The following is a 27,903-nucleotide window of genomic DNA, read 5'->3' as shown; positions in this document are numbered from 1 at the left end:
AAATTTTTAGGTTTAATCCATTTTACCTATTTAGATCAGTATTTCTTATAGAATAGTGTTAGGATCAATAAAATATCCATCAGAAGGCCGTAAAACTCGCCTTTTTGAACCATTATTCTTAAAATTTTTCTAAAGGAGGGCCCCCGCAACTCCTGCTTACCCTTGCGGGTATGCAATACCCCCACACCCCTAAGTATTATTTTTGCCTAAAACCCCCCTCGCCTTAATTCTTCGCTGCGCCCCTGCGCTGGATACACCCTAAACAACTCTAAATGCAGCTGTAATTACTCGGGAGAGGTTTACTAGATCAGATACATCAATCGGATAATTTAGAATAGGGTTTATAGTGCCTGATCGGTGCTGAACGTAACATGATACAACCGAAAACTTAAGTTGAAAATATCTTAAAGTTACTGCGAAAAAAGGTGGTTTAGAATATCGTTTACTTAGAAACTAGTAGTGTAACTAGTGATATGAAATGGAAGAATCCGGTTATCTACTGTTTTAATACTCAAAATAATTTTAGCTTAACATTATAAAACCGGCCACTGGGGTACACACAATGTCCTGCTTATGCCACATACCTCATTCATTCAATACGCTTCATTCGACATTTCAAGCTATTCGATTATTGGGTCCGTAATTTATTGATTTCCAGAGAATTCCGCTAAAATTTTAGGTTCGTCCGAGGGGCAAAAGGCGTGTCCGTTGGTGATTACCTGTCAACGCCTGGCTTATGGTATTCGGCTGTGTCGATGGGGGAGCTTTTCCACTGCGGCGGGTTTCCAATGAACGCAGTCGGTGGATTACGTCCAATCTGCTGCGTTGACGTCCGTCCAGTCGGTGGCTCGGAAGAATCCATATAATTTGTTTCCACCGACGACCAGAGCTTCAGGCTCCGGAAAAAATACTACACAGCCAACGAGATGAAAAAAATTGTGTTCCTCCACAGTGAAACGTGGTCGTTCACACAGACTCTCAAATCGCTATTCATCGATATAATTCGATAGTAAAATGAGAAAGCAGTATAACTAGCGATGGGAGAAGTAAGAAAGAAATTATCGTCACCATAGCCTAGGAGACGAGAGTATTCCACCAACAGAAATACCAACTAACAGCAGGAAATTTAAACGTAGAAGTAAGGAAACAATTTATTTGACCTTACATTTGGAGCATGCTTTTCTACGGAAGTGTGGAATGGACAACGTCAGTCGCGTAGAAATCAAGGAAATGTGGTGCTTCGGACGAATGATGGGAATTAAATGGATCGACCGAGTGAGTAATGAGGAAGTCTTAAGAAGAATAGGAAAGAAGAGAAGCCTCATAACAACCTTGACATGAAGACGGAACAGCCTTATAGACCATACATTGAGAAATGATGGCAGTTACCACCTGGTGAAGGTCGGGCCATTGAGAAGGAAGCCCTCGGACATTGAGTCAGTCACGGCCGGGCACGAGTGGGAGCGAGCTAGAAGACTGACACTGGTTGTTTGCTATTGGCTACCTACTCTGTCTGAAGTTAAATCATTTTGCGCCCTGAACATCTGCAAACCTTACATTATTCACATCAGGGGATTCACATCAGATTTAGGGGGAGGGAGGTCGCAAGGGTCACCCCCTAAATTTTATAAAAAATTTAGCCCACCCCAAAATTTTTTTGATAGAATTTGGGTGGTCACTTTAATATTTATTAGATTTATAGTTTCTGTATAATTCAAAGAAGTAATAATAAATAATGTAAAGGAGTACATGCAAATGCATGGCTAAAAGTCCCAAACGTGAGAGAAGTTTGAAATGTATTATTCGTAGAGCATAGCACTCCCTGCAAAGAAGTTTACACGGGAGATCGTCCCTCTCTTCTGGGGAGTATTCCATATTCCCCGGACCCAGGTCATGACGCCTCCCCAAATTTGATGCTGAATCCTTACTTGATTCAACATCTACAAGGTAATGAGCAATCCACAACCAGGGTGTGTGACACGGGGTGATTCCACACCGGGCATGCAGCGCTCATCCTAGCCTCAATCAGACACGTCCTCGCTTGCCGGACAAGTTGTCCTGCATTGGAAAGTTACATCTATAGAGATCTAGTTCATTCACTCGTTCAGGATGAGCCTTTTCATTGAGTGAAGGAATCGATCACAAGATTGTACACAACAACAAATCACAAGCGGCCATTGCATACCAAAAGCCGAGGAAAAAGCGTGGAAGAAGCGATACGTTCGCCATGACTTCGTGACGTTATGAGCCGAATTATTTTTATGAATTCAGATTTAAACGGGTGGGTGTGAAAAGACAGTACCGCAATTCGCTAGAACGAAACATCAGTCACTGCACATGGTAACCTCCGCATTGGAAGGACGAGCGTCCATTTTAACCAATTCATGAGAGGAGAGAGAGGGCGTGGTCGAATATGGCGAGAGGAGTTTTCGCTTCCATTTCCCCGGGAAATAAACCATATTGGATGACGAATGCAAAGGAATAGAATTTTTCTCAGCGACTTGGAGGCAGTTTCTGTTGTGCTGCGCATTTCCTCAAGCATAATTGATGGGTTGGCCAATAGGAGCTCTGTGTTCGTTGTTACCGTAGCGAATAATTATAAATTGTCAATAATTGACAATGAACTTAAAAAATTTTATGCAAGGGGACTCCACTGATTGAGAACCAATAACACGGTGGTTATGCGTTATATCTGTTGCAGTTTCTCTCGCATTTCATGCGGCGGTGCCGCTGGGCAGCGGCATCTTGTTCGGAGCGGCTTTCACCATTAACTGTAGGTAATGGAAGGGGCCTTTTTTTAGTAGGTAATCTTATCGCATGCGTTAAATGTGTGGTATATATGATTTATTGGCTCAGTTACGAACTACTGCCGTGTATTTCCTCGTGAGAAGTGGACATCGATGACTAGTAATGCCTCACGTGGCGATTTATCTGATTAAAATGCGCGCGGAGCGACAACAATTCCAGCGGCGGAATTAAGAATCTCCTAATGTAATATTCGCGCATTTTTGTATCAATGTGCTTAATGCATTTCGAACTATTTTCTTGATTTAAGAAAGTTCCAAAAACAGCTGCATCAGTTGTATCCCGGGAAAAAGATACACAGAGTGATCGCAGTATTGGCAATCTAAGGTTATGAAGTACGCAGAGAGAGTGCAAAAAAAATCGAGTCCTAGTCTGACACATACAGAACTAAATAAAGCAAATTAAATTCAATTAATTTCAATCATAATACTTTCCAATACAATCAAAGTTTAAATATGACTAATGAATTAATCGAAGAAGATTTGGATACCGAGAACAACAACAGTCACAAGAGATTTCTTCTGATGATCGAAGAATCTAACTACAGACTTTAGGAATTATTAGCTAAAACAGTAAACATGCGCAATTCATGTTTTACAACACCGCGTGAAAACTAAAGGCATTTAGGAGTATTACGAACAAAAATTTTCCTAAGCCAGGAATTAAACCGCGGACACAAAGATTTCCTAGCCGACGCCCAATCCTCTTTATGTGCAGGAAAATAACATTGCATAGCTGTGTACAAGTTCGATTTTTCAGGAGAGCCTTAACAGAATTTCCTCCGCTCCGCTGGAATTCAGACCCATGAAAGCTTCCTACAGATGATCGATCCTTTGATCCACCACGAGTGTTGCAGTTTACGCTTGATTCTCTCCGTGAACGCAATACTTTACCTTCCCAGTGAAGGCAGGGGTGCGACAAGGGAGCCTGCAGACGGCGAGTGTGGGGGGATAAGGGATGGATGGTCGCAAGCAGCACAAAGGCTCACACCAAGGTCACTACGAGGGGCGAACGCCAAGGTGCCAGGTCAAAGCAAAACCGTGATAAAAGCCGTCAGAGCGCACGAACTCACGCAACACATACACGCTTACCTTCGGTCACTACTCCTTCACTTGACCGTGGAGATGGAAACAGCACAGATCAAAGCTTTCCTAATCAAATATCGATTGATTCAGATGGGAGTAAATACTTTAGCTATTCGCTCTTAAGTACGTTCCATTTGGAACCTATGTCACCATATCAGAAAGGATATTCCCTTCCTTTGATAAAATCTCTGCGTTTTAACCCAAGCGAATTATCTCTCAGTGACAAAATGTGATTTCTTTCGTGTACGGTCAAAGCTTTCCTAATCAAATATCGATTGATTTGGATACGAGGCAGATATTTCTGCTAGTCACTCTTAGTATGTTCCATTCGAAACCTATATCACTATATCAGAGAGGATATTTTCTTCCTTTTGATAAAATCCCTAACTTTTAACCCAAACGAATTATATCTCAGTGTCACAATTGTTTCATTTCCTATCTGTTAATTAGAGATTTCTCGAAATTGATCTCGAATTCATTTTGTTTTAAGAAATCCTTTAAAAAGTCAAACTTATTTCAAAATCGGCCAATTTGAAAGTAAAGAAATTCTATAACGATCATTTAAATGCATTCCTAGTTTGAACCCACAGAACCATACCACTCAAAAGAATTTATCCTCACTGATCGCTTTGAAATATGGATATTTTAGCCCAGCCAAATTAATACACAGAGTTTTCTTAAAGCCAAAATAATTTTGACTAATGATTTATATGCCAGCGGCTAAAAACAATGCATTATATGAAGAAGTTCCCTGAACTACGAAAATACACTGGAATGGAATGGAATTACTCATCACTCTGAAGATTCTTGGAAAATCCATCTGTATTTTCTCCCCTCTTCTTTATAACTGGTTCAGTATGATCCATAAATCTTCACGCGCTACTCATAAACTGTGAGCGGAATATTTTAGCAGAATTTCAACCTTGCTACCTAAAGCCTCTATTATAAATAATACAATAATATTAACAATGTTTTTCTCCATTATTTTTTTGTTGAAATTCACTTTTTTATTGAGCACTTATCAAAAGTTCCTCAAAAGAATTCTGCATCTGAAGATATTTATTAACAAGAGCAATACTTTCGCGGGAAGCGAAAGCTCAAAAATTAATGGCAAAAATTGTTCCAGCGTACTCGAAGTGTAATTCACAACATATTGATTATACGTTAAAACTTTCGCGGGTGGTAGTCCTGGCGATAATAAATTTTTGGGCTATTTCGCTGTGACAATTCCAATACCGGTGATTACTAGGGTGGCCCCAACATTTCCCGACCGATGCGATGCTAAGTTCCGTGTGGAATGGTTGAGAAAGGAAGAAGAGCAAAAGTGAGAAAGATAGTGAAACGCTGAGGTCACCCACACATAGGTGAAACTAAATAGTACACAATGTTTTTAAATACCACATTCATTATTATTGTTAACCAATGAAGATAATTTTTATATGAGGACCCTGGAAGCCAAGTGCAATTTTTTAATTTTGGAGATAAGTGCAAATGGTGGTGTACACATTATTGTTGTGGCAAAGGGATACAAGTGAATCACCGAATCCGCACTTATCTCCGACAGTCGCACAGGTTCTTTTTAGCTTATACGGTCCTCTTATGACAGAGGAGAAGTTCATCGTTGAACATTCGTTTCTAAAATACTAATATCAATTTCCCAAGCCCGAACTTTATTTCTCTGTACATTTGTGAGGGGGAAATAATTGGTTTTAGTTTTACAACAGAAATGCAAATTTCTTGCGTCAAAAAATAAAAATATTTCTCCGATTCTTTGAAAAAGCTATCTTTTTAAAAAGGATCAATACATCGTGAGGAAGAAGATACCATCCCTTGTCATCTTTTTCGTGGAAACATTTTGAAACCTCTCCGGTGGAAATAGGTTACGCAGGCGTAAAAACTGGCGAAGCATTAAATATTTTAGGTACCTCACTTCACTCCACTTATAATGAGGAGGTAAAACGGTGGAAAACTTAGTGAAACGAAACTGTGCGATATTTCTAATTTTGGACGGTGAAAGGGAGGAAAGTTAAAGATACGAATAAACGGAATATCATATACATCAGTTTTGGTTTTCCTCATAACTTCAGGAAGTAAATACAAAAATAACTCCAGAACTCGAATTCGTCGTTTCGAAGAAGAGACACAGCAAGAAACGAATCACATGTTCTCAGTCAAATTCTAACAAATAATCTCAATAATTTACGAATCTATGCATTGCATTTTTTCAGAATTTTCCTTGAAATTACCCTACTCCTTGTAACAACAATCCTTTGGCAGAGAACCCATTCACTATTCATCATTTATGAAAGTCTTCCACCATTATTTCTGCACACTTCGCGAGATAGGTAGGTCCAAGACTACAAGGGTCAAAGCGCATGCGTATGCTACTTTAAAAATTTCGCTATCTAATACAGATCCATCGGGACGAAAATCAATATAAGGTGGTGAGTGTTTGGGTAATCTATCCTCATGTTTTAAAGCTTAACTTTTTCCCTGCATTTTGAGTAGACCGATTCGCATATCGCAGGCAACTACTGTAATCGACTCCAATGCGGTCGTTCACCGACGATTTCAGTTGATGGAATAATTTAGCTGATGGAAAGCTTAACAAATCTTTCCCAAACTTCATTCTCGTATAATGGGAAAACGCGAAAGTTTCCATCCATTTTCCACTAGATGTTGATGTCATTAGAGTTGTGGCTCACTTACTCGAACAGGGAGACTCTATTGGATTGGATTCCGGAATCCCTGATGACGATGGGCGAGTTGTTTATATGAACGTTGGAAGGAGATATGGAGGACCTGACTCGGTGCGAAACCCGAGAAAACTTTACTCCATGGAGACCCTATCATTTAGAGAAGGTTGTGCTCGCAATAGTTTTAGCAACCATAAACCACGTGGAGGATGCACGAGACCGAGGATAAGCACAGAAGAGGCAACGTGCTCGGCATGAGTTCGTGACGTCATCAACTTCTCCGTCAAAGGGTCCGCTATTGAAAAACGGAAAAATGCTGCTTTTCTTATTTTTCAAAATCCATCATAATCTACAACTTTAAAAAAATAGGTGGACGAACCCAATCCAGTATTCATTTTTCAATAAATTGTACCTTACGTAGAACAGTGACCAGCCTATTTTTTGACATGATTCCCACGCGAAAACGAAGGTAAATTCAGTTTTTATCACCAATAGTAGGATGTGAGTTTTGATATACTATTTTAAGAAAGTATAGCTCGAGAAGGCTATTTTTTGGCCTTCAGTCGACGAACCACAATTATCATAGAATATTTTTAAATTTTTAGAGGACAGGTGCACGTACTCACTTAATTTCCCAGGACAATCTCAGTAACAGTTATCCACGATAATTTGGCTCTACATGCTCATAGGTTGTAAGTAAAATAATTTTTTGCATCTCCACCAACAATTTATTTCCCGGTAAATGCACATGCCGAAACACATTCTATTTTAAGGAACTCTGTTTGTGTTTGAGGACGAAAAAAGTTATGATTCAAGCAAAATAGGATAATACGTCAGAATAAAACCGCCAGCTGAGTGGAAGAACATGGTTTTCTCTTCTTAAATTCCCTTTTTTTCTTTCTCTATCGTGAAATTCCCAAAACGGAGACAAAAATTATGAGTATTGCGGTCAGTCACGCGACACCTCCAAATTTTCATGACAAGTGTTCCATCTCGCTGCAGAGAGGGAAAAATATTGCCAAACAAGGGTTCCGTCAAGTGAACTCGACAACCTCTCTCAACCGAACACGTTGCCAGGCAGAGTGCGCTATGCTAAGCCTGGTAACACGATCATTTTTTCCATGTGATGGTATTTGGAGGAGGCAACCGACAGCTGAGGTCATTTGTGCCATCAGGGAAGGGTAGAAGGAAGCAGTGGCGCAGCGAGGGGGGGGGTTTTCGGGGATAAATCTCCCCCCCCAAAAGCTCTGAGAAATTTTTAAGTTAAATCTATTTTACTTAATTGGATTAATACTGCTTATAGAATAGTGTGAGGATCAACAAAATACACCTCAGAAGGCCGTAAAACTCAACATTTTGAATCTTATATCTAAATTATTTTCTGGCGGAGGGCCCCCGCACCTACCGCTTACCCTGGCGGGTATACCACACCCCATGCACCCCAGTATTAGTTGCGCCTGAAACCCTCTAGCCTTAATTCCTAGCTGCGCCCCTGGAAGGAAGAGTGGAGAAAAACCCGGTGTCAGCCTGCTCTTAATGAAAGGCGCCAGGAGACCACGGATTATCGTCCCATCCGACGGACGCCCTATTGCGCTTGAAATGTCCTCCACACAATAGTCGATTGGGGATCGGATGCCCCTGAAATTTCTCTGCAAACGCGGGGATTTGAATACAAGCCCACTAGGTGGGAAACCAACACTCCCGATCCAACCCGATCCCCTATTATTTTTTCCATCACTTCGGAGGGAGAACTCCAGCGAACGCTCCAATGATAGCCGTAAATTGGACGTTTCACGTGATCATTTCCCGCGATGGCTTCAGGGAGGGAAATCCCATCCCTTTTTCCACCACTATGTATGTCCCTTTTTTCCGTCGCTGAAACCATCGCTGGCACTATCCTTCGGCCGATCAGAACACAGGGCCGCTAACAACGATTGTAACGCCACCCATGGCTTTTTACTGACTGACAGTTGTAAGCACGGAAAGTGACGGAATGAGCGATGGAAAAAGGGATGTTGGGAATGATACTGTGATTCAAAAAATGATGGTTCGAGCGGGTGGAGCGGGCGATGGAGCAAACGAATCCCCCTATGTTAAATTTTTTAGCGTCCCAAAATGTGGTGTGCGGTCCTTTCGTAACAGTCATCAATAATAATTTGGCCTAATATGCTCGTAGTTCGTGGGAATATTGATTCTAAGGCCTCTTTAACCCACACATTTCATTTCTGATTGAACGTAAGCCCCAAAATATTCTATTATAAGGAATTGTATCTGGGTACAAGGACGAAAACATTGTGATTCAATAAAATCAAGCGTCAAGAGTAAATGAAATAAATAATATTTTCCACTGCATGATCATGTTGAAGTTTTCTGGGAATATAGAATAGAACCTCGTCAACATAAATAATGACATAACACTGCCCAGAGGTGGATTCGGCATGACATTTGAGGGGGGGAGGGTCTTTACCTGGGTCCAGGGAGTGCAAAATACCCCCCGGAACAGAGGGGCATTATTACAGAAGGGAGTGCCACTCTCTACGATAAATGTAAATCAAACTTCTCTCACGTTTGAGACCTTAAGCTATGCATTTGCCCATACACTCCCCTTACTCATTTAAAAGCATACAAAAGCTATTGAACTAATAAAAATTAAATATTTTTTGATAAAATTTGGTGAGAGGGAGGGGTCATGATCCCTGGGACCCAACCCCCAAATATGCCCCTGACACTGTCGGTAATAATATCTCAACGTAGAGCGTACAAAGTGAATTTCCTCTTCCAAATACAATACCATCCTGAAATCTTATGGAAATATTACATTTGAGTGGGTGAGAAGCCAAGGGGTACAAGTGATTTATTATTTCTACTCAGAGTTAGGTACATAAAATTAGCTATAGAAAACAAACGAGATAAACTAGATATTTATTAGTGAATTTGATTTTCCACTCGATGTCAGCGCAGAATAGAGACTCACTCGTATCCCTCGGCAACCAAGTTTTTGTGTATTTATTTGAAAAATGAACTTTACCTAACTCTGTTGAGAAAAAATCACTTGTAACCCTTGGATTCTCAGCCCCCCAATTGATCCTTGACAACATTTACCGGAACACCAAAATGCGACCAACTAAGCGCAACGCTAATATGCGAATGAAAATATTTATTTAAAAAAACTTTTCATTATAGATGTACATTTCTACAATTTTGCTCAAATCTATCAATTATAGTTACGTGTACACCAATGGAGTAAGCTTACTTTCGGAATTTAAAGGGGACTTACAAAATTAGACTTAGCATCCCCCTTGTCCCCGAAATACCTCTCTGGCTACATGCCTTCTCCCAACCTCTCTCCCTCTTAAGATTAAAGCACAACATTTCCTCCCTTGGATTCTTCGCGAAAAGAGTCAGTTTTTAAGAGTCCACAGTTTGCCTAACCCACCGGCTCTTATGCCCCGTCTCCCTGCCGGTGGTGGCGGCAGCTGCTTGCACCCCGGCATGCCTCCACCCCTTGCCCGGCGGCGGCGGACGTATCGACCCGGGAGGAGGGTGCGAGGACCAGGGTGGGCTTCCCGGGGATGAGGAGGGGATGAGAGGAGGAGGGTGCACCCTTAATAGAATTGGGAAGAATTTGAGAAAATCCTGGACACTGGGAGACGACGCGGCGCGGCGGTTTTAAGAAGTTCCGGCTTATCACGCGGGAGATATTAGGTTCGAAACCCAGTGGTCGAAGTAAAGTTTTCATGGACAAGGGGCAAAAACGTTAATATATCTTATCTTTGTGGAGGGGAGGCTAATGTAAGTTAAGGTGAAGAAGCTTTAAGTAAGGACAGTGTGCGATATCAATAGAAAAGGAGATTTCGCATAAGATGGCAGTGAAGATTTCTCAAGTGATGACAAGGATTCAGGAATCAATTGGGGACGATGAGAGAGTTGCGCATCGAAACGTTGCAAGGATATATGGATGCCATTAACCGGTGTGAGACCTGAGAAATCTTCACTGCCATTATTCGCCGGGAAAAAAACAAGACATTACATTGCTCATAGGATGTAAATTTCTGTATTTGCATTGCGCACGAGGTAAAATTTAAAACAATTAACGGAAAATGATGTTTTGATCACCTCATCCACGGATCTATTCTCAGTGGGATTCCTTGTGTAGGATTGGGTATCCTAGGATTGCCACAGTGCAGCCGTCCGTATCCCTCTGTCCCATTCCAGTTTCTTCACTTACCTTCGCTTTTTTCGTCTAGTATCCTTCTGTACTGGTTCTAGTTACGTGTGCTTTCACGGCTGACCGCATATTTTGGATTGCCAAGGGGTTGTTTAAAAAAAACAGGTAGGCAGTTTTAAAGGGACTCATTCTTAATAATACTTCATAGTATTTTTTAAAAAAATTAATCTAAAAGAAGATTTCGAGAGGGATTCTACGTTACAACATCATGGTCTTGCATGAGGGATTATTTCTTTGGATGTTTCCACCATTTGCTATAATTTGCAACATTCATTGATGGAAACTAACGTGGAGAAAATAGAAAAGTCTCGAAGCGGGAGTAAGATTAGGGGGAGATGAAACTTAGAAATATTAGAAGGGATTGTAATTGGTAGTAAGGGAAATCTTTATTTGTGAAGGGCGTAGAGCGTAGAGGTAGAGGCGCGAGGTAAGGGACGCCGAAAGGATAAAAGATTTCATGCGTTGATGGCGCCCTCAAAGAGGAGTTGGCAAAAAAATCACAAAATTTAATAATAGCACGCTTTGACAACGAAAATTCCCAAAAATATCCTTTTCCAAGCCCCTTTTTCCTTCCATAAAAAGACACAAAGATGGAGCGGATGATAAAAATAAATAATAAAAATGTGAAATTTGATGCCTTGATTGAACTTTTACGGAATACGATTTTTAAAAAAAGAAGTGTTTTGGAGTTTTTTTGTGGTTGTAATGAAACCATGAGCGCGCCCCGCGCAGGGATTTCGACCATGGCCAAACTCGAACTCGTTTTTGTTTTTTGTCATGATAACAACAGGAGTCCGCCTCTTTAATCTGTGCGCTAAACCTTCATGGTCGTTTCAGGGAACATTTTAATTCCCCACATTTTCCACCAATACCACATTATCCGTAGGCACGATAAAAGGCAATTCCGGTTAAGCTCATGTTTTTTGCCTCATCCTGCCAAAACCGTGGGTAGTTAATAATCTGACATTTCCCATTCCATTATATAGGCATTATACTTTGCAAGAAATCATACTGATGTATTAAAACTAATGCTTTCATAATCCATTTTCTAAACTCGACTTGCACCCTCACCATTTCACTTAAACTAGGAATACTTAACACCTATCCAATCCAATTCTATTACGTACAGCATTGTATTCTCTTTTGCCTACTTGTAAAAAGAACGTTAAGGTGAATAATTGGTATCAATGGAATAATACGAAGGACAAAAACAGTCGCTGCGGGCGTGATACGGTAGATTTTCATCATATGAGAACAGTCGGGAAATTGGTACGGATAAATAATTTAATCTCTTTCTGGCTTTGTGCGAATTACCGATGAGACCGTGGTTGACACCGCTATCGGCTTAGTGAAAAAGAACTATTTGCCACATCGTAAAATACCATGGCAACGCACTACACATGCATAAAGAAATGAAGTATCAAAGAAACTAAGGGGTACGACAAGAATGTCATCTATGTAAGATTCAACACTTTCCCGGCGAACAACATGTAAAAACTCTTCTCGGGATACCGCGCGGGTTAGATTACATGAGAGCGCCGACGTTTCGGGTACCGACTCGCTACCCATTCTCCCGGCTACTGACAGAAAATTTGAAGTGACCATTGAAGCTCAGCATTAGGAGGGGCCGGATTGGTCGAGTCCCGATTGTTGTCGCGGAGGACCGTGGACCAGCGTAGACTTAGCTCTGGCAAGCATAACTCTTTTAAGGGTTCCATTCAGATCAGCAACTCTTGGAATCTACATCTACATAATACCCCGCGAGCCGCCTAAAAGGCGTGTGGCAGGGGGTGTTAGGACAACAGCCGTTTACAACTATAAAAAAAAAGTGCTCTAACGAGTTTGGGACTAGCGTTTATTAAAGTCCTTTATGGTTCGGGGGAAAAACGAATTCCCATATCTATCCGTTCGGCAAAACATCTCTCTTAATTTATCGCTTCTATCGGACCTGGATATATAGTGTGGCTCTAATAATATGTTCTCTGTGTCTCTCTTAATTGTCCATTCTTAATCACTCAAGCAATCTAAGCCTAGCGCGCAGCCTCCGAGTCTCCAACGGCTCCCAGCCTAATTCGCTTAACATCTGGGTAACACTGTCAATACGCCCGTAGTAGTTTTTGACGAAACGCGCAGCCTTCCTTTGTCTTTTATTCAGTTCGCGGATTAAGTCTTTCTGCACCGGATCCCATACGCTCGCTGCATATGGAATAGAACCCTTAAAAGAGTTATGCTTGCCAGAGGTAAGCCTACGCTGGTCCACGGTCCTCCGCGACAACAATGTGTCCGTCCGGGCTATCTCAATTGATTCTCGGATAAGTCTGGAATAATATCTGCTTTCTTTTACTATTATCCTGGCCTCGTCGAATTTAATGTCATGTCCCGGGGTCCAAGCATGTTCTGATATGGCCGACAGCTGGAATTGCCTATTCTTCGTGGCCCATCGGTGCTCTTGTATTCGTAACTTAAACGAACGACAAGTCTCACCAATATACGTTTTACCGCAAGAGAGCAAGGCAACTTGTACACACCTTCATGAAGGTCATGCTGGATACTTACGTAGTAACATTACTCACGAAGCGTACACCACTGTGGTGCGCAAGCGACTGAAACTCCCCGAGGCTAGGCCCCGCCTATCGCACTTTGGTTGACTTTCAGGAGGTCATGTGCCGTCCACCTTGGGCACCTCTCCTCCACCAAAAGCTTGTGCCAGCCTCTCAGTCGCAAAGATATTTGAAATGAACTCAAACCCCCACGTATTCCATTTATGACAGAAAATGTTTTTTTAGTAAAATTTGATGGACCTATTTGATTTTAATCGTGGAGCCGTGAATCTACCTCCTTAAACCACCTGAATGAAAAAATCAACGACCATGGGTTATGTATGGTGATCACCAGAAAGTATATAGGTCGGCTACTTCCCGCAAAATTTATAGACTGATCCCAAAATTTAAAATTCCTCGCGGAACGCGAACGAAATCTTCGTCACGCATGTACACGAACAGGTCGGTACGAGAGCCAACCCACCACTTACACGTTTTAACATTCCACCCGCGATTCAGAAAACTACTAACGCTTAGCGAATTCAGGACGCCTCGCATTCCTTTACGAAAATCATGCATTCAGAACGCATCGTCCTTCATTTTACATCTCCACTGGAGCGGCAGGAGGCTATATTTTTATTTTCAGAAGTTTAGCCTCTTTCGCAAGGTGGAGCTAATGTTCACGGTACAATACGGTTTTTCCCCCATTGCGAATCTACTCACAAGGAATTTCCTCCCAATACGGCCCAACATAGGATTTGACTCCAATGATTATCGTTCCTTCATCATTTCATCGGATTGAATTTAGGCGGGGGTAAATGATTCCCTTACTTCTTCTTTCCCGTCAAATTTAAGCGCCTAAAACTTATCTACTCGTATCTTTGTGAGGTATACTACCAGAATCATTAATGCCTGAATAACAAGCTCGTGTTTTCAATCCTTTTTGAGGGATTCCATACGCCTGTAATTATAGCACGAGTATTATCAAATGCCCCGAGCCTCGACTTCAATAGTTAACTAGTTTAGAAATGTATTCAACTGTTTTCGGCGAGATGTTGTGGAACATAATGATACAATGATAAATGAAGAGCAAACTTAGTGCATGTCCACAGTAATTTTATTCGGTACGACGCGTTTCAGCGACCTTACTTCGCTATTTCGGCATTTTGTACCTGATGATAGCGAAGTAAGGTCGCTGAAACGCGTCGTACCAAATAAAATTACTGTGGACATGCACTAAGTTTGCTCTTCATTTATCATTGTAGCTTAGAAATGATATTGTATTCCTTATGCATATGAAATTCTATAGATAACCAAAGCGAGAATTACATGAACATTTTGTTCTCTCCTTTTCGAGGGACAGCTCCAGTGATCGCTCCAATAATGGCGCAAAAAAAATTGCGCGATCATTTTCCGCGATGGCTCCATGGATAGAAATATCACCCATTTTTCCATCGCTGGGCGCGTCCCTTTTTCCCTCGCTGAAGTCATCGCTGGCACCATTCTCCAGCCAATCAGAACGCACGGACGCTAAAAGCGATTGTAACGCCACTCTTGGCTTTCAATTGAATGATAGTTTTAAATACGGAAAGCGACGGAATAAGCGAATGAAAAAGGGACGCTAGGAATGACCGTGTGACTCATTCAAATGATGGGTCAATCGAATTTTTTGGTCTCCGAAAACCTATCGCTGGGGCTATCATTAAATATGATCGTGTGATTCAGGATTAACCAATGAGGTGCAGCGGAATCTGCATCAACTCAGAGAAATCAAAGGTTTCGTTTTTTGATGTCCACGAAATATATTTTCGACATTATTTAAAATAATATGCGGTCAGACATTGAAGTCAAAGCAAACCTGAAGGGGAGGGATGGGATACCACAAAGCGAGTTAATAAAGACGTCGCAAAAAAGGGAAAAATGTTTCATGAATGAGATTATTTTTTAAAATCAACTTCAATTATAACATAAAATTATTTATCTCAACATCGACCACCAGGAAAAAAACCCGAAAAGTCGGGGAAAAGATCATCCTAATCTTACGCTCCTAACCGTAATTTTTTTAAATTCCGTTTTAATTATTATGCCAGTCAGTCCTTCGAAAGGGACTGCCAATGAGACTAATTATTTTTATAATGACAGGAAAAATCACACATGACCATAAACTTAGGAATGGATTAGTATCTGTTAGTATCTAATGAAATAGTAAAGAAAGTAGTTTCCACGATGAAGAGCAATGACTTTCTCTTGACATAGAGAAGGTAAGAGGTTCAGAAATTAGTAATCTATTGATCGAAAATCTAAGCCCTCGAAATCAGTAAAGAGCCTCTATTTATTCTTAAGTACCTAAACTCATATGGGCTCCAGTAAACCGGAGAAAACCATTAAAGACTACACATCATTGTCACCTTCAAAATATTTTAAGATATATGAATTACGAATATTCTATTTTGTCATATTAACGTAAGTGAATTCTTCATTCTGCACGTAATAATAGTTAGAAGTACGTCTCATAAATGTTAAAATAGAAAGAAAAAGTCTATAGAATCCTTAAACATGAGCGAGCAATTTTTTGCCGAAATTCACCCAATGAGATAACAAGTACATAAGAGCTTCAGAAATTAGCAATATGTATAAAAAGAATCATGGACAAAGCGAGTCGGATCAGGAGAGGAAAAACCTTCCCAATTAACAAGTGGGCGTCGAGGGAGAATGAACGTAAAGGGGTCAGAGAGGCAATGAGGGAATGATGAGAAGAGATTCAAGAAGAGGAGAGAGGGGGGAACAGCACTGAGGGCCTCAAGGGGAACACGAGGAAGAGGACAAGGGTCCAGGCCACTCTTATCCTCCCCTGAGGACACGACGACGACGCTGAGGTTCTTGACCTCTGTAGGGTATGAGGCTGTTAAGGAAGGGACGAGGGCCGACCAACCCCACGGCCGAATCGAACCTACTACCCCTTCGTGTATTTCTCCCGTGTACCGGCACAGCATTGATCTTCGTTACGACGCATTATAAAAAAAGAAGAAGAAAGGGAGGAAAAAATGCGAAAAAGCTCTCTTTAGCTGGGTCCCTTTGGTTCCCTATTATTTCTTTTTTGACCAATCCAGATCCGGATCCTATTTTTCCGGGTTCCTACGAAACAATGAAGGGAAAATGTTGAGAGGATTATAAGACAGCAGCATCCCATGTCACTAGCCCATGGTCTCATGATCATTCCTTTTTTTCCGTGCAACAATAGCGATTGAAACGTTGGATGAACGAGACTATTGATGGAAAAACGAAAATCGACATTTCGAGCAACCGATTTTCAATCGATATGAAAAACTCTCCTTATCAATAAAAATCTGAATTTGAGCCAAGAGGTCGATTAATCGAAAAAATCGAGGGATCTTTATAGTAAACAGTTTAAAAAAAATATTTTACACCATTACTAAGTAAAACTAGAGTATCTAATGTTTACAACCCATAGGACTGCTGGTTCCCTTTTATCGGTTAGAATTACCCATTCCAAATTCCTGATTAGTTCAGTTACACTGCTATGTTTATCGTCGAAATTTTAACGAACCTTGCTGGAAAACAGATAGAAAACACGTGTTCCCAAAAAATATAAAATTGTAAATTAACGCACTTGGGCGCATTAAATATAAGGCACATTTTTTTCTGACTAGTAGTCATGCGGTCACCGCCGCAGGAGCTCCCCAGTGGGCAAGTTACAACGCAGGGAATTATTCTGTCACGCCATCGGACGTCATACGGAAGGCAAATTACATTTCGGCTTCCATGAAGGTTCCTTTCCTTTTCCGACTTATTGGGCAGGCATACGGCTTCCCAGAGAAGCAACAAGGAACCAAAATAGGATCAAATATTGGTTTTGTCCTTTAAAAACAAATATAAGAACGTTACATCATTCAACGAAACCAATAATTAAATTAGTAACATTCCAACTCTGGACATCCTTCGGCAAAGGATTTGAGTCAAAAAGTGATGCAAAGGGCGATGAAAAGTTAGAGCCGCACACTACATATAGTTAATCACAGATATACTAATGCTGTATGGTCCACAATTTTTTTTCCTCTGACCCAGGTTGCGATATATATAGTGTATAGCTTCGAAACCTTGGTCAGACCATTTAAATATTTGTGTAACATACAATATTAGTGTATCTGTGATTATGTTTCCTGTGGCACAGCTCGTGTTCAAATATTCCACAGCGAAAATCATTAGACTTGACCTGAATTTCTCCGTAAATTTTTCAGCGTGGCTAGTCCCGGCATACTGAAATTAATCTAGTGCGAACACATCTTATGGTAGTGTTCACAGTTCGGGCGTTGATCACCGGCTGTGGCGCAATGCGCACGAATTGGACTGCTAGTCGCATAATATGATCAGCAGTCCACGCCATCTTGTCCGGTATAAGTCCAGAAAATTTTCCACAACCTCTATAGCTTAACTGGCTAAAGTACTCGACCGAGAATCGGGAGATTCGGGTTCGAATCCCGGTCAAGGCGAATGATTTTTAAAGCGGAATTTTCGCACAAATTGTGCACTGCGGGTGACTCCGTAAAGTTTACAGCGCGACTAGTCCCAGGATAGTTAAATTAGTTACATAGTTCCACCAAATATCGCCATCCAACCTTAAGTTGACAACATAAAGCTATTCATTATCCGAACGGAACGCAGATATGTGAACTTTAAATCTGTATACAATCATTCAATTCGAGTAGGTAACACAATGGACATAAGGGAGCGTGGTTGCCCTATGAGTCAAGTGTTGGGCTGCTGATCGCAGGGTCACGAGTTCAAATCCCGGGTGAATCCTTCGTATACCCCGATCAAGTGCGAGGTGGCCCAGACACACACCCCTTTTATTTAGTATGTGGTGAGCTCTACTCTGGCCTCACCATACCAACCTTCGCGTTGATACACTGAATGAGTGCGTTAACATTGGAAGTTGCGATATTCCGGAACTCATCACTCTAAAACAACAAAAATTAGACCATCAAGGTTTAGACGTTTGTTCTTCAAAAAAAGAGCGACGCTTTTGAATGTTCCTTCGGAACAATGAATTTATCAAGTGATCATTCTACACATTAGGATGGAATTAGTCATTTGAATCTTTGAAATAATATATGTAAATGTGAGTAAAAGTAATTTTCTTTAACAAAGTTAGGTAGATAAATTGATAGATGAAATATAATAAAACTTGGTGGTCAAGGAATACGAGTGAGTCCTTGTTCTGCGCTGACAACGAGGGGAGAATCAAATGCACCACAGGATATCTAGTTGATCGCGTTTGTTATCTTTAGCTAATTTCTGTACCTAACTCTGTTAAGAAAAAAATCACTTGCACCTCAAGGCTTCCCACCCATTCAATTGGTCACTCTATACATTAGGATGAAAATCGTCATTTGAAGCTGCGAAACGATATGCCTGAAGAAATTCCGAGGCTTCATCACTGCGGTCATTGAATTGGAAAGAACTGACGAGAGAGCATTTTACGAATTTAGAGAAAAGGCTGAATGAACCCTAAAATGAACGATTAGGCTTCAGTTGACACCATGCGCGGCATATGATGATCATCATCTATTAACCACATTCATTTCCGAGCTTCGACTTCGTCTGCTCAGCCGCCGAAAATTATTGGCATGCAAGAGATCCAGAAAAACGAATAAATAGCCTTTATCACAAACTCTATTAGTTGGAATAAAATAACTAAAACTAGATGTTTCGTGTAAAGAACCAGCCAGCCCATTGAATGAATAAATATGGAGGGCCGAGTGTTCAAGGAACATTACATTCAGGTCTTCTCGCGATGTTCCGTCGGTCGGAGAATTCTGAGAATGACCGGATGACCTCTTATGGAGAAGTCTCTGAGAATGTCACCGGGAAAATGTCACTGATTACCCCCTTGATGAATAGCGTAAGCCTTCTAAAAATACCACCGACGACGAAAATGTCGAGCCACAACGCATAGACATTTACCCTCAGGCCTCTCCGGCCATACCGCAGGGTGAGAAATTAGCGAGGATAGTTCTGAATGCGTCAGCAAGCACAATATGCTATAAAACACTAAGAAATTCTCGTAAGTATACTGCGAGCGGTTGGCAGGATATTTTGGGGAAAGCGATCAGCAGTGGTGCTAGAGTACCAGCTTTGGAAAATGATATAAAGTAATGATGTTCATATTGTTGTCTTAAGTGAAGCTAAAATTTTCATTGTGGCTATTTATTAATGACAAATTCAAGGGAGGCCTTCAGAACCACATCAGAGCCATCAGGAGTACCGAGAAATTCACTTTTATGATGGAATGTTTTGTTTAATATTATGAAAAATCGGAGATTATTCACAGTTGCCAAATTCTAAAGTTGTTGTGACTGAATGCAGTTTGAGGTTGATGACAATGCTATAAAAATTGTTACACCTAATCTTGATGAGAGCCCCACATCCCATGAGTCCTTCTCTGGCAACGCGAGTGAACATATGGTGACCGTTCTGAAATTCGCATCCAAACGGAATTTTTTGTTATAGATTTAAATCGCGCACAGAAAAGTTAATAACCTCAAGCTGGTAATGCAAGCATCCCTGAACTGGCATGGATTCGGAGGCTACAGCTACTCTACTATTTCACCTTTATCTCTCAATATACGGGACTGTAACGGCATATTAAAAGTCTCTCGTTTGACATATTAAAAGAACATCGTTTGACGCCCATGACCAGCAACGATATACTTGCAGAGTGAGTATTCACCGTGATGAAAGAGCACTAATGGTAATTTCCACACTTTTTAATTCCAAAACTCAACAACACTGTGTCATTTTCACCTTGACAATAACACAGTATGTTGAAACCATGGTCGGTTTTTCAGTTTTGGAATTAAGAGGTGTGGGAATTACCATTTGTGTTCTTTTATCATGGATATATCGAACTTCCACCAAATCAAGCCAAAAACGATTTTATGACTTTTCACCGGTTGCCATGCATATGTTTGCTGAGAAACCTAGTGGATTCGTACACATCAATTTTTAAGAAAAATAAGGGTTAGGTGCCATTTTTCTGAATATCACATTGCAAAGTTTTCGAACACTACCAAATCCTTGTGCAGAAAGGTTTCTCCGGTTCTCCACCGAGAAATCGCCTGCTTGTCTAACGACGTTTCCAAGCGACTTGTTCATCATCCTCAGGGGTTCTTATGAATGAGATTTTTCATCGAAACGTCGGGAGATGTGCAGCCAATAACCTGGTGGAGAAGCCTAAAACCCTTTCTGCATATGATACGACACGACTTGAAAATATGTACGCACACCTTACTCCAGCGCGACAAGAAAACTATTGGTAAACCATGCTGTTTATCGTAATCAGTGTCCAAGTTTTCAGGGACTGATAACCAATCAAACTTTCCTTTGCTGGCATCAGCCATTAAGACGACAGATTCCCTTCATTTTTATTATGAGTAAGTTGCATGAATAACTGCAAGGGCTACTCCAGAGAGGAAGTATATTTTCGGGGATCTAACATGACGAAGCATCTAACGTGAGCAACATAAGCCATCAAACATTGGATTTTAATCATCTACTCATAGTGCGAAAAATTCTCGCGGTTCTAGTGCAAAAATATCGATATTTTGTATCCAGTAGTCCTAATTTATATAACCTGCACTACCTACACGATTTTCATGGTCCTCTCCCTCATTAACTACCTGTTTCAAAACGTTGATGATTAACAAATTAGGCATTAACATTAGCAATGTCTCGACATATTACAGGCTAAGGTAACCTGATTACCACTGCATTTAATACGCAGTACTAAAATATTTCACGTCAAAAACGAACTTAACTGCACTGATTAGTTATTATGATGTAGCATATGAATGTGTAGGGTAGATGTTCAGGCTGTAAATATTCATTGTATAGCCTCAAGGAGAATAATTGTTCTCAAGGTCGACGTCTATATTTCTTTACAGGGAAGTCGTCAGAAGGAGGCAAGGACAGTCCCGAAAAGGAGACACCAAAAGTAAAGAACAAGAACCCTCAGAAAACTGGTGAGTATCGTCTAGTAAGAAAATATGTACAAATGGGTGAATCAATTTTTCAACCTCAGTATGAGCTGTAGCTTGGCGTGTCAAAAGGAAGATTATGAACTCAGATTAAATACATACATGAGCAATAAAGGTTGCTTTGCAGTAACCAAAACATGTGGCCAACACTGAAACTCAACTTCAACATTAAGGCGGGAAACGAAAAGAGGTAGCAAATCAAATACTTATTAATCTTTCAAAGAGTTTTGTTAAAACGAAGATGCTTCTCCTTCCTAACGCTTAATTGAATGAAAATAATGCTTCAAATCGAAATAAACAATATGAAAACAAATACTATCGTCTTAGTTAGCCAATCAAACTAAGCAAGTGATCTCGAATTCAGTCGATGCGATGGAGCCGACAATCACTCTTGTTTTTACGTACTCACAATCAGTGGTTGTGAATCTGTGAGATATACGTCTGATTTGTTTCACTAGCAAGCATGAAGGCACACCAGTGACGAAACTACGCCGCAAGAAAAGGCTTAAAAATGCCATGAAGTCCATGTTTTTAAGCTAATTATTTCTCTCTTTCACCAAGGGCCTCTTTAATATTCATCGCAAAGTAAATATATTTAAACTATATCAAATCTACTCAACTTCATTCGGCGAAACCTCGACCGACATTAACACGACCATTTCATTCTGAAGAGGAAATACAACTTTTTCTATTTCGTTGATTATCCATGCATGAAAGAGGGTGAATATGGGGAGGAGAGGAAAGAGGATGGTAGAGGAATATAATGACTTCACTTCGACTTGACTACCTATGGAGGTCAAAGGTGAGTCTACGGGCTGGGAGTGGATATGACCAAATATTTTCTTGAAAACAAGGACGGTAGCGAGAAAAATTGAAGCCGTTCGAAGTTTGCCAAAATTAAGCTAGTGGAACTAACAAATTTTCAATATTTTTATGTAACGATACATCCGTAGTTCCACAAAGTAAGCTCTTAAACTATTGGAGGTAGACTTATTCATAACCATAAAACTCGACAAGATATTTTTACAACAATCTTATTAAAGTATCTGGAAAAGAATAGGAGACGATAGTTCTAATAAAAGGATACAGAAAACTACAAAAGAGAAAAATATTTGTTAAACTGTTTTGATCGTTCGTCACTTAGAACAGATGCAGATTCGAAGGAGGTGGGTAGAGTATAACGCAGGAAAAGTGGCCCCGATTGGTAATAATCCAGGAATCTAGAAACCCAAATTATTGAGGTACAGTATCAAATATTTCTCATTTCCCCAAACCCACGATTAGGTCCCGGATTCAGCCCTGCTTATGCCTCTATAATACACCTCATTGGAATTTGTGTAATAACATTACCCTCGGACTAATGAGTTTCCTCCTCCTCCCTCTCATTCTCAGCGTCATATTCGACTTGGCTTCCTGCTCCATGGATACGAGAATGCTAATTGCTTTCTACGACAAAACAAGGAACTCCCCGACTGTCCGTCAATCTCAAAACCTCTTCCCCCTTTTTATGGGTGGTCGAGGAAAATTTTTGCTTGCCTTTCATTAAAACAGGAAGCCGGATAGAATACAATAAGGTTCAACGGCTGACATACATATTCAGATCCACCAAACGACTGTTTATTACGAACCATATCTGTCCTTTTTATCTTGGTCCAAATTTTCCTTGGCAACGACTGTCATGCTTCTTGAGAGCGTTGGAAATATTCCAGAATACAAATGATACAAGAGACCTCATAAACGAATTCTTCTGCAGAAATTCTACGACGGAAAGTAATGAAAAGTCATCATCAAAAGGAAGAGTCGCGTTGGCCTCGGAAGGAATAGGAAACTCGTGTTTCAACCTCACTCCAAAAGAAGTTCCACGTTCTATTGTGTTTTCCGTACGATGGTTACTGATGCCTAGGGAGAATTTACATGATTAGAGAGTAGGAAAGAAAACTGAAGACCGCATAGTATGTAGATTCATCCTAGAATTTTAAATTTTTACAATAAGTTTAAAGTTAAGAGGTTAATGATACAATCGTAATTCAACGTATACTAATTCGCGTTAATAGTTATTATCTAATGCTTCATGTGCGCTAAAAGTTGCAGATGAACTGTTTCAATGCATGGGCGTACCCAGCAAGGGGCAGGGGGGCAGCTGCCACCCCTAGAAGCAAAAATCGCAAAAGTCTTTAAGCAAAATCAGCACTGAATTGAAATGAAAGTATTAAACAAATTTTCTTTACACCCACGAAAAATGATACGTATTAGTATAAGATATGTAACTAAAATAAAACTATTTTTTCAAATGTCACAACTTGGCTTGCCCCTCCCTAGACCATGGGTTGCCCCTAGTTATGATTCTGGGTACGCCCTTATTTCAATGACGACGATTTTAAAGTCTAGCGGGCAAAAAATATTATATTAATTCACGAAAAATAATAAATCTTCAAGTCCGAAGCAAGCTAAGTCTGTAGGGAAACAGTTAAATTATAGCTTCAGGCTCCTTGTTTGTAAGTGGGATTAATTTTTTTCCACTGAAATTTTCGCACCAACAACTAGCGTGAATTTGCGAGTGACTACGAAAAGACGGCCCACGTTCATTTCCTATTAAAATAAAAGGCACACCACTTTTCGCAGTTACGTTTTTCGTTGCTTTTTTCAGAATTCAACCTGACATGAAAGCATTTTCACACACCCATTCAACTCACGTAAGATTTTGAGTTTACCGAGAATGTACATTGAGATTCTTTCAAGAATAACTACCTCCAACTGCTCGAGGAGGTCAAGTATTCCTCGTATTTACCGAATGTGAAGTACTTCGCCGTAAAATTACTCGGATTGTGAGTGGTCCTAGACAAAAGGATTTGCGGAACTTGATCGCATTTTGTTTTCAATCATGCGTTATACGTTGCGAGCCGAAGAGAGGGTTGGGATGCCTTAATGTTTAGGCAGGAAGGGCGCGTTCAACGCAAGAGGTTTACATTCTTTAGTCTACCTAGATAAAATTAAGTCTCTTTTATTAAGTACGCCATACGTCTTTTCTCGCGGTAAATTAATTTCATGGCTTTGTTTTAGCAAAGGGCCTATGGCCTAATGAAGCTTTATCAATAAGGCGAACTTTAGCCGAGCAGTATTAATTTTTGATCAAAACTTCAAGACCTTCACAAAAGGAATATGATAAATGTCATGACATAATCGAAGGGAAAAAGGTGGGTTATCTATGAGTACATTTTAGCATGAATGACACGAAACCTCGAGTTCCAACACACTTTATATCCCGGAAAAAAAACCGGATCGTTCTCTTGAATTCATTCTTCTTGTAAACAGCCACCAACCTGGCGATGGAAAAAGATAAAAAGAGAGATGAAGAAGAGCTGACACGGAGGAGGCGAGACAAGATTCGATTCAATTCGCTTTCGCTGATGTCGTTCTCCACATCATCCAGAGCACCGCCTTATCTTTCCCTCCGAGAGTCCCCGTGGATACGAACGCCCATCCCACCTCCCCAGATGGAGCGCCCTCTGATGGGTGGCGAGCTAAAGGGCAAAGGGTACACAAGAAGACTTCGTTGCGATTTGAGAGTAAAATACTAGAGACGGATCCACAGTTGTCGCCCAGGGATTTTCTAACTCTGAACAGGCCTCTTTACGTCAAATATCAATTTTAATAAGGACCATTCACGTATTAGGTGAAATCGATTCAGATCGACAGTTGACGAGCCCACTTTATGATAATTCATTGTAATAAGATACAAACAGCCATGGACGTACCCAGCGGGGGGCAGGGGGGTACGCCCACGCCCCCTTCCTCAGAATCAAAAGTATATTTAGTCCAAAAACGTAATTTTTGGACAATGTTTCTTTAAATCCAAGAAAATTGATAATCGCATAAAATATATTATTAAAATAAGAATATTTTCCAAGCAAATAATCCTAAAAACTAATAAAGCGCTTTCATAATTTTCTTGAAATTTTGGTTTCATAACCTTCTTCGTGTTACAACTTTAACGACCGCATCTTGCCGCCCCTCTAGTTTTGATCCTGGGTACGCCCTTGCAAACATCTGTAGTGAATTTCCACACTATTTTTTTCACTTAACCGGATTCAACGTTCACACGGCATTATCAAGACAGCTCTCGGTAACGTCGTGTAAACGTTAAATCCGGTTGAGTGAATAATATAGCGTGAAAAATTACTAAAGCTGTTTGTATTTTATTATTAGGTGAAAACTGATCTATCGCAGGCGTTGCTTTGGTAGTACTGATTGTAAGTGATGTTGATTCAGTTTCTTCTAGTACAGGTCTTGATTAATTTAAAATGCAAATTTTTTCCAAAGTTTCCTTATTCGCTATATATTTCAAATTTCGTTCAGGGCTTTTTTCAATTAATTGGATTTGCTTTAAAACGAATTCAAATCCTATTCCTTCCAAACAAATACAAAAACATATCCAATTTATTGCCAAATAACCCTAATTAAGGTGTATAAGTATACCAAAATCGTGGCAAAAATTTGCATTTAAAATTCTTCAAGACCTGTTCTCCAAGACACTGAATAAGCATAAAATATACAGATCAAGAGAAAGAAAATAAAGTACTGGATGATGCTAAATAAAAATATTTTCCGTAGTTCACTCAAATGTTGATTTACCGAACCGAGTTTTCACTGCTCTGCTGCCATTGCCAGGTTAAAAGAAGCAGTCCATCTCTTATTGCCAGGTAAATAACTCTCACAGTCGTTATGGACAAGATGAACAGATAAAATGGCCGCATTCATCTTAAATTATAAGTGGCTTAAGCTTTGTGTGGTTTAGTGAGCAGTGGTAGACTTAAATGATCTTCCGCAGGGAGCACGCACTCAACCAACATAAGGTTAGTACTCGTAATTTACCCAGGCATTATTGCGGCTCTTTTAAAAATGAATATAGTCATGTAATGGATCGTAGTAGACGTATCTGGAATCTGAAATCATAATAAGTTTCACTTTTGTGATGTTGAATGTTGTTTTCGTAGTTTAACATAATGTCCTACAGTGATAATTCCGCTACTTAATTCGTACTAAAAATAAACTTAGTTTATGGAGAAATTCCGTCTATTTTCATTATTTTCAGTAATGTCTCTCCACCAGTGATGGAGGCTTCTTCAGATTGTGACGGTTATGTGATTGTTGTGGTTACGTTTCTGTAGGGTTTCGCATTTTGAAATTAAGGGTCCCCATATTTCGCTGAGCATCAGCACCTGGTATCGATTAAAATCATCCCGTAGTTTTTGGATTTCAATTGCCTTCGTCTCCGGATAGGTTTTCATTTTTTCTTCTTTGCCTAATATTTTAATATAGTCCATACTGAACTAATTTCCTTCAGTAACATGCTAAGCGATGGTTGACGGATCAACATAACTCAGTCTAATAGCCTGAGTATGTTCCCTGGTTTTAAGGCTAAATACGACAGGCACATAGTCTGACTCTTCCCTAAGTGATGGAATTACAATCAGGATAAGTTCAGCACCGTAGGATAATAATTACGATGCACATTCCCAAAATTCGCTATCCTCAGCCCGCAGTCCGCCCCTCTAACGCTTTCCCCCCCTGCGAGACCGCCCAACAGGCCCCAGATACACGTGATCATGGCTCGTGCAAGATTCGTCGTTTCACCGTTGTAACTGTGGTTACAAGTTTCGCTAATTTACGTAATGAGAAGATTATTTGCAAACAATGATCCACGAAAGTTTCAATCAGATAATGCGCGGTTCCATATGAAGTATTAATAGCTGTAAAATATTTATAGAAATATATTAGGAAAAATAAAGTGAAAAGATTCAAAAGGTTTTCAGACAGTCCTGTAAATAAAGTTAAAACCCACGACTTAAAGCAAAGACGACAAACACCCATGTCTGCGCTATCCTCTGCGGCAATGGAAAATTTACATGTGAAACGTAGTTAAGTTATTGGCTATCGATCGTGGTCACCAGCTTTATACCACAAAAGATTCTGTCATGGGTCTGATTCGGTTTCCCTGATACCATTCTTTCAACTTTGATACCATTCTACGCGAGAGGTAAGATAAAGATTGGGTCAATGAGAGACCAGAGGCAAACAGCCAAATCTGGAGTTAGTGTTTCAAGATAAACGTGACTCATTCCAAACGAATATATCTTACTCGGTATTGCCTATGGCTAAGAAAATGAGCATCGATTTTTCTCTCGATTAACCAACAGTGTATGCGACAGTGGCGTGATATTTAGAAAAGGGTCATTTGATCCGACCCGTCGCAGTTAAAATGATTAGGAAGAGGGAAAGGAAATAAAGTTGCGACGAAAAAGAAATCTCTCTCATCCGGCAATTTTCATAAAAATAAAAAAAACCTCGAAAGTTACCAACCATTTTTAAGTTGGTGACGTCATTAGAGGTTCTGCTTATTAATTCATTCAAAGAAAACTTCTCTCACTGAGCAAAGGAATAGTTCACAAGAGCGTAAATAACCACATGACATACATGCGGGAGGCCGTGGAA

The 27,903-nt window shown here is 40.3% G+C and overlaps 1 protein-coding gene across 1 annotated transcript in view; it reads left to right on the top strand.

The window, feature by feature from the left end:
• LOC124159138 overlaps positions 1-27,903 on the top strand; it is a 187,468-nt gene that overhangs the window by 124,406 nt on the left and 35,159 nt on the right. Inside the window, exon 4 of the mRNA XM_046534717.1 lies at positions 21,319-21,396. Within this exon, the coding sequence (XP_046390673.1) occupies positions 21,319-21,396 (78 nt within the window). The remainder of the gene's footprint in view (positions 1-21,318; positions 21,397-27,903) is intronic.

Source organism: Ischnura elegans, chromosome 5, assembly GCF_921293095.1.
Source record: "Ischnura elegans chromosome 5, ioIscEleg1.1, whole genome shotgun sequence".
In the NCBI taxonomy this organism is placed as follows: Eukaryota; Metazoa; Arthropoda; class Insecta; order Odonata; family Coenagrionidae; genus Ischnura; species Ischnura elegans.
This window is presented reverse-complemented; position numbering and strand designations above follow the sequence as displayed.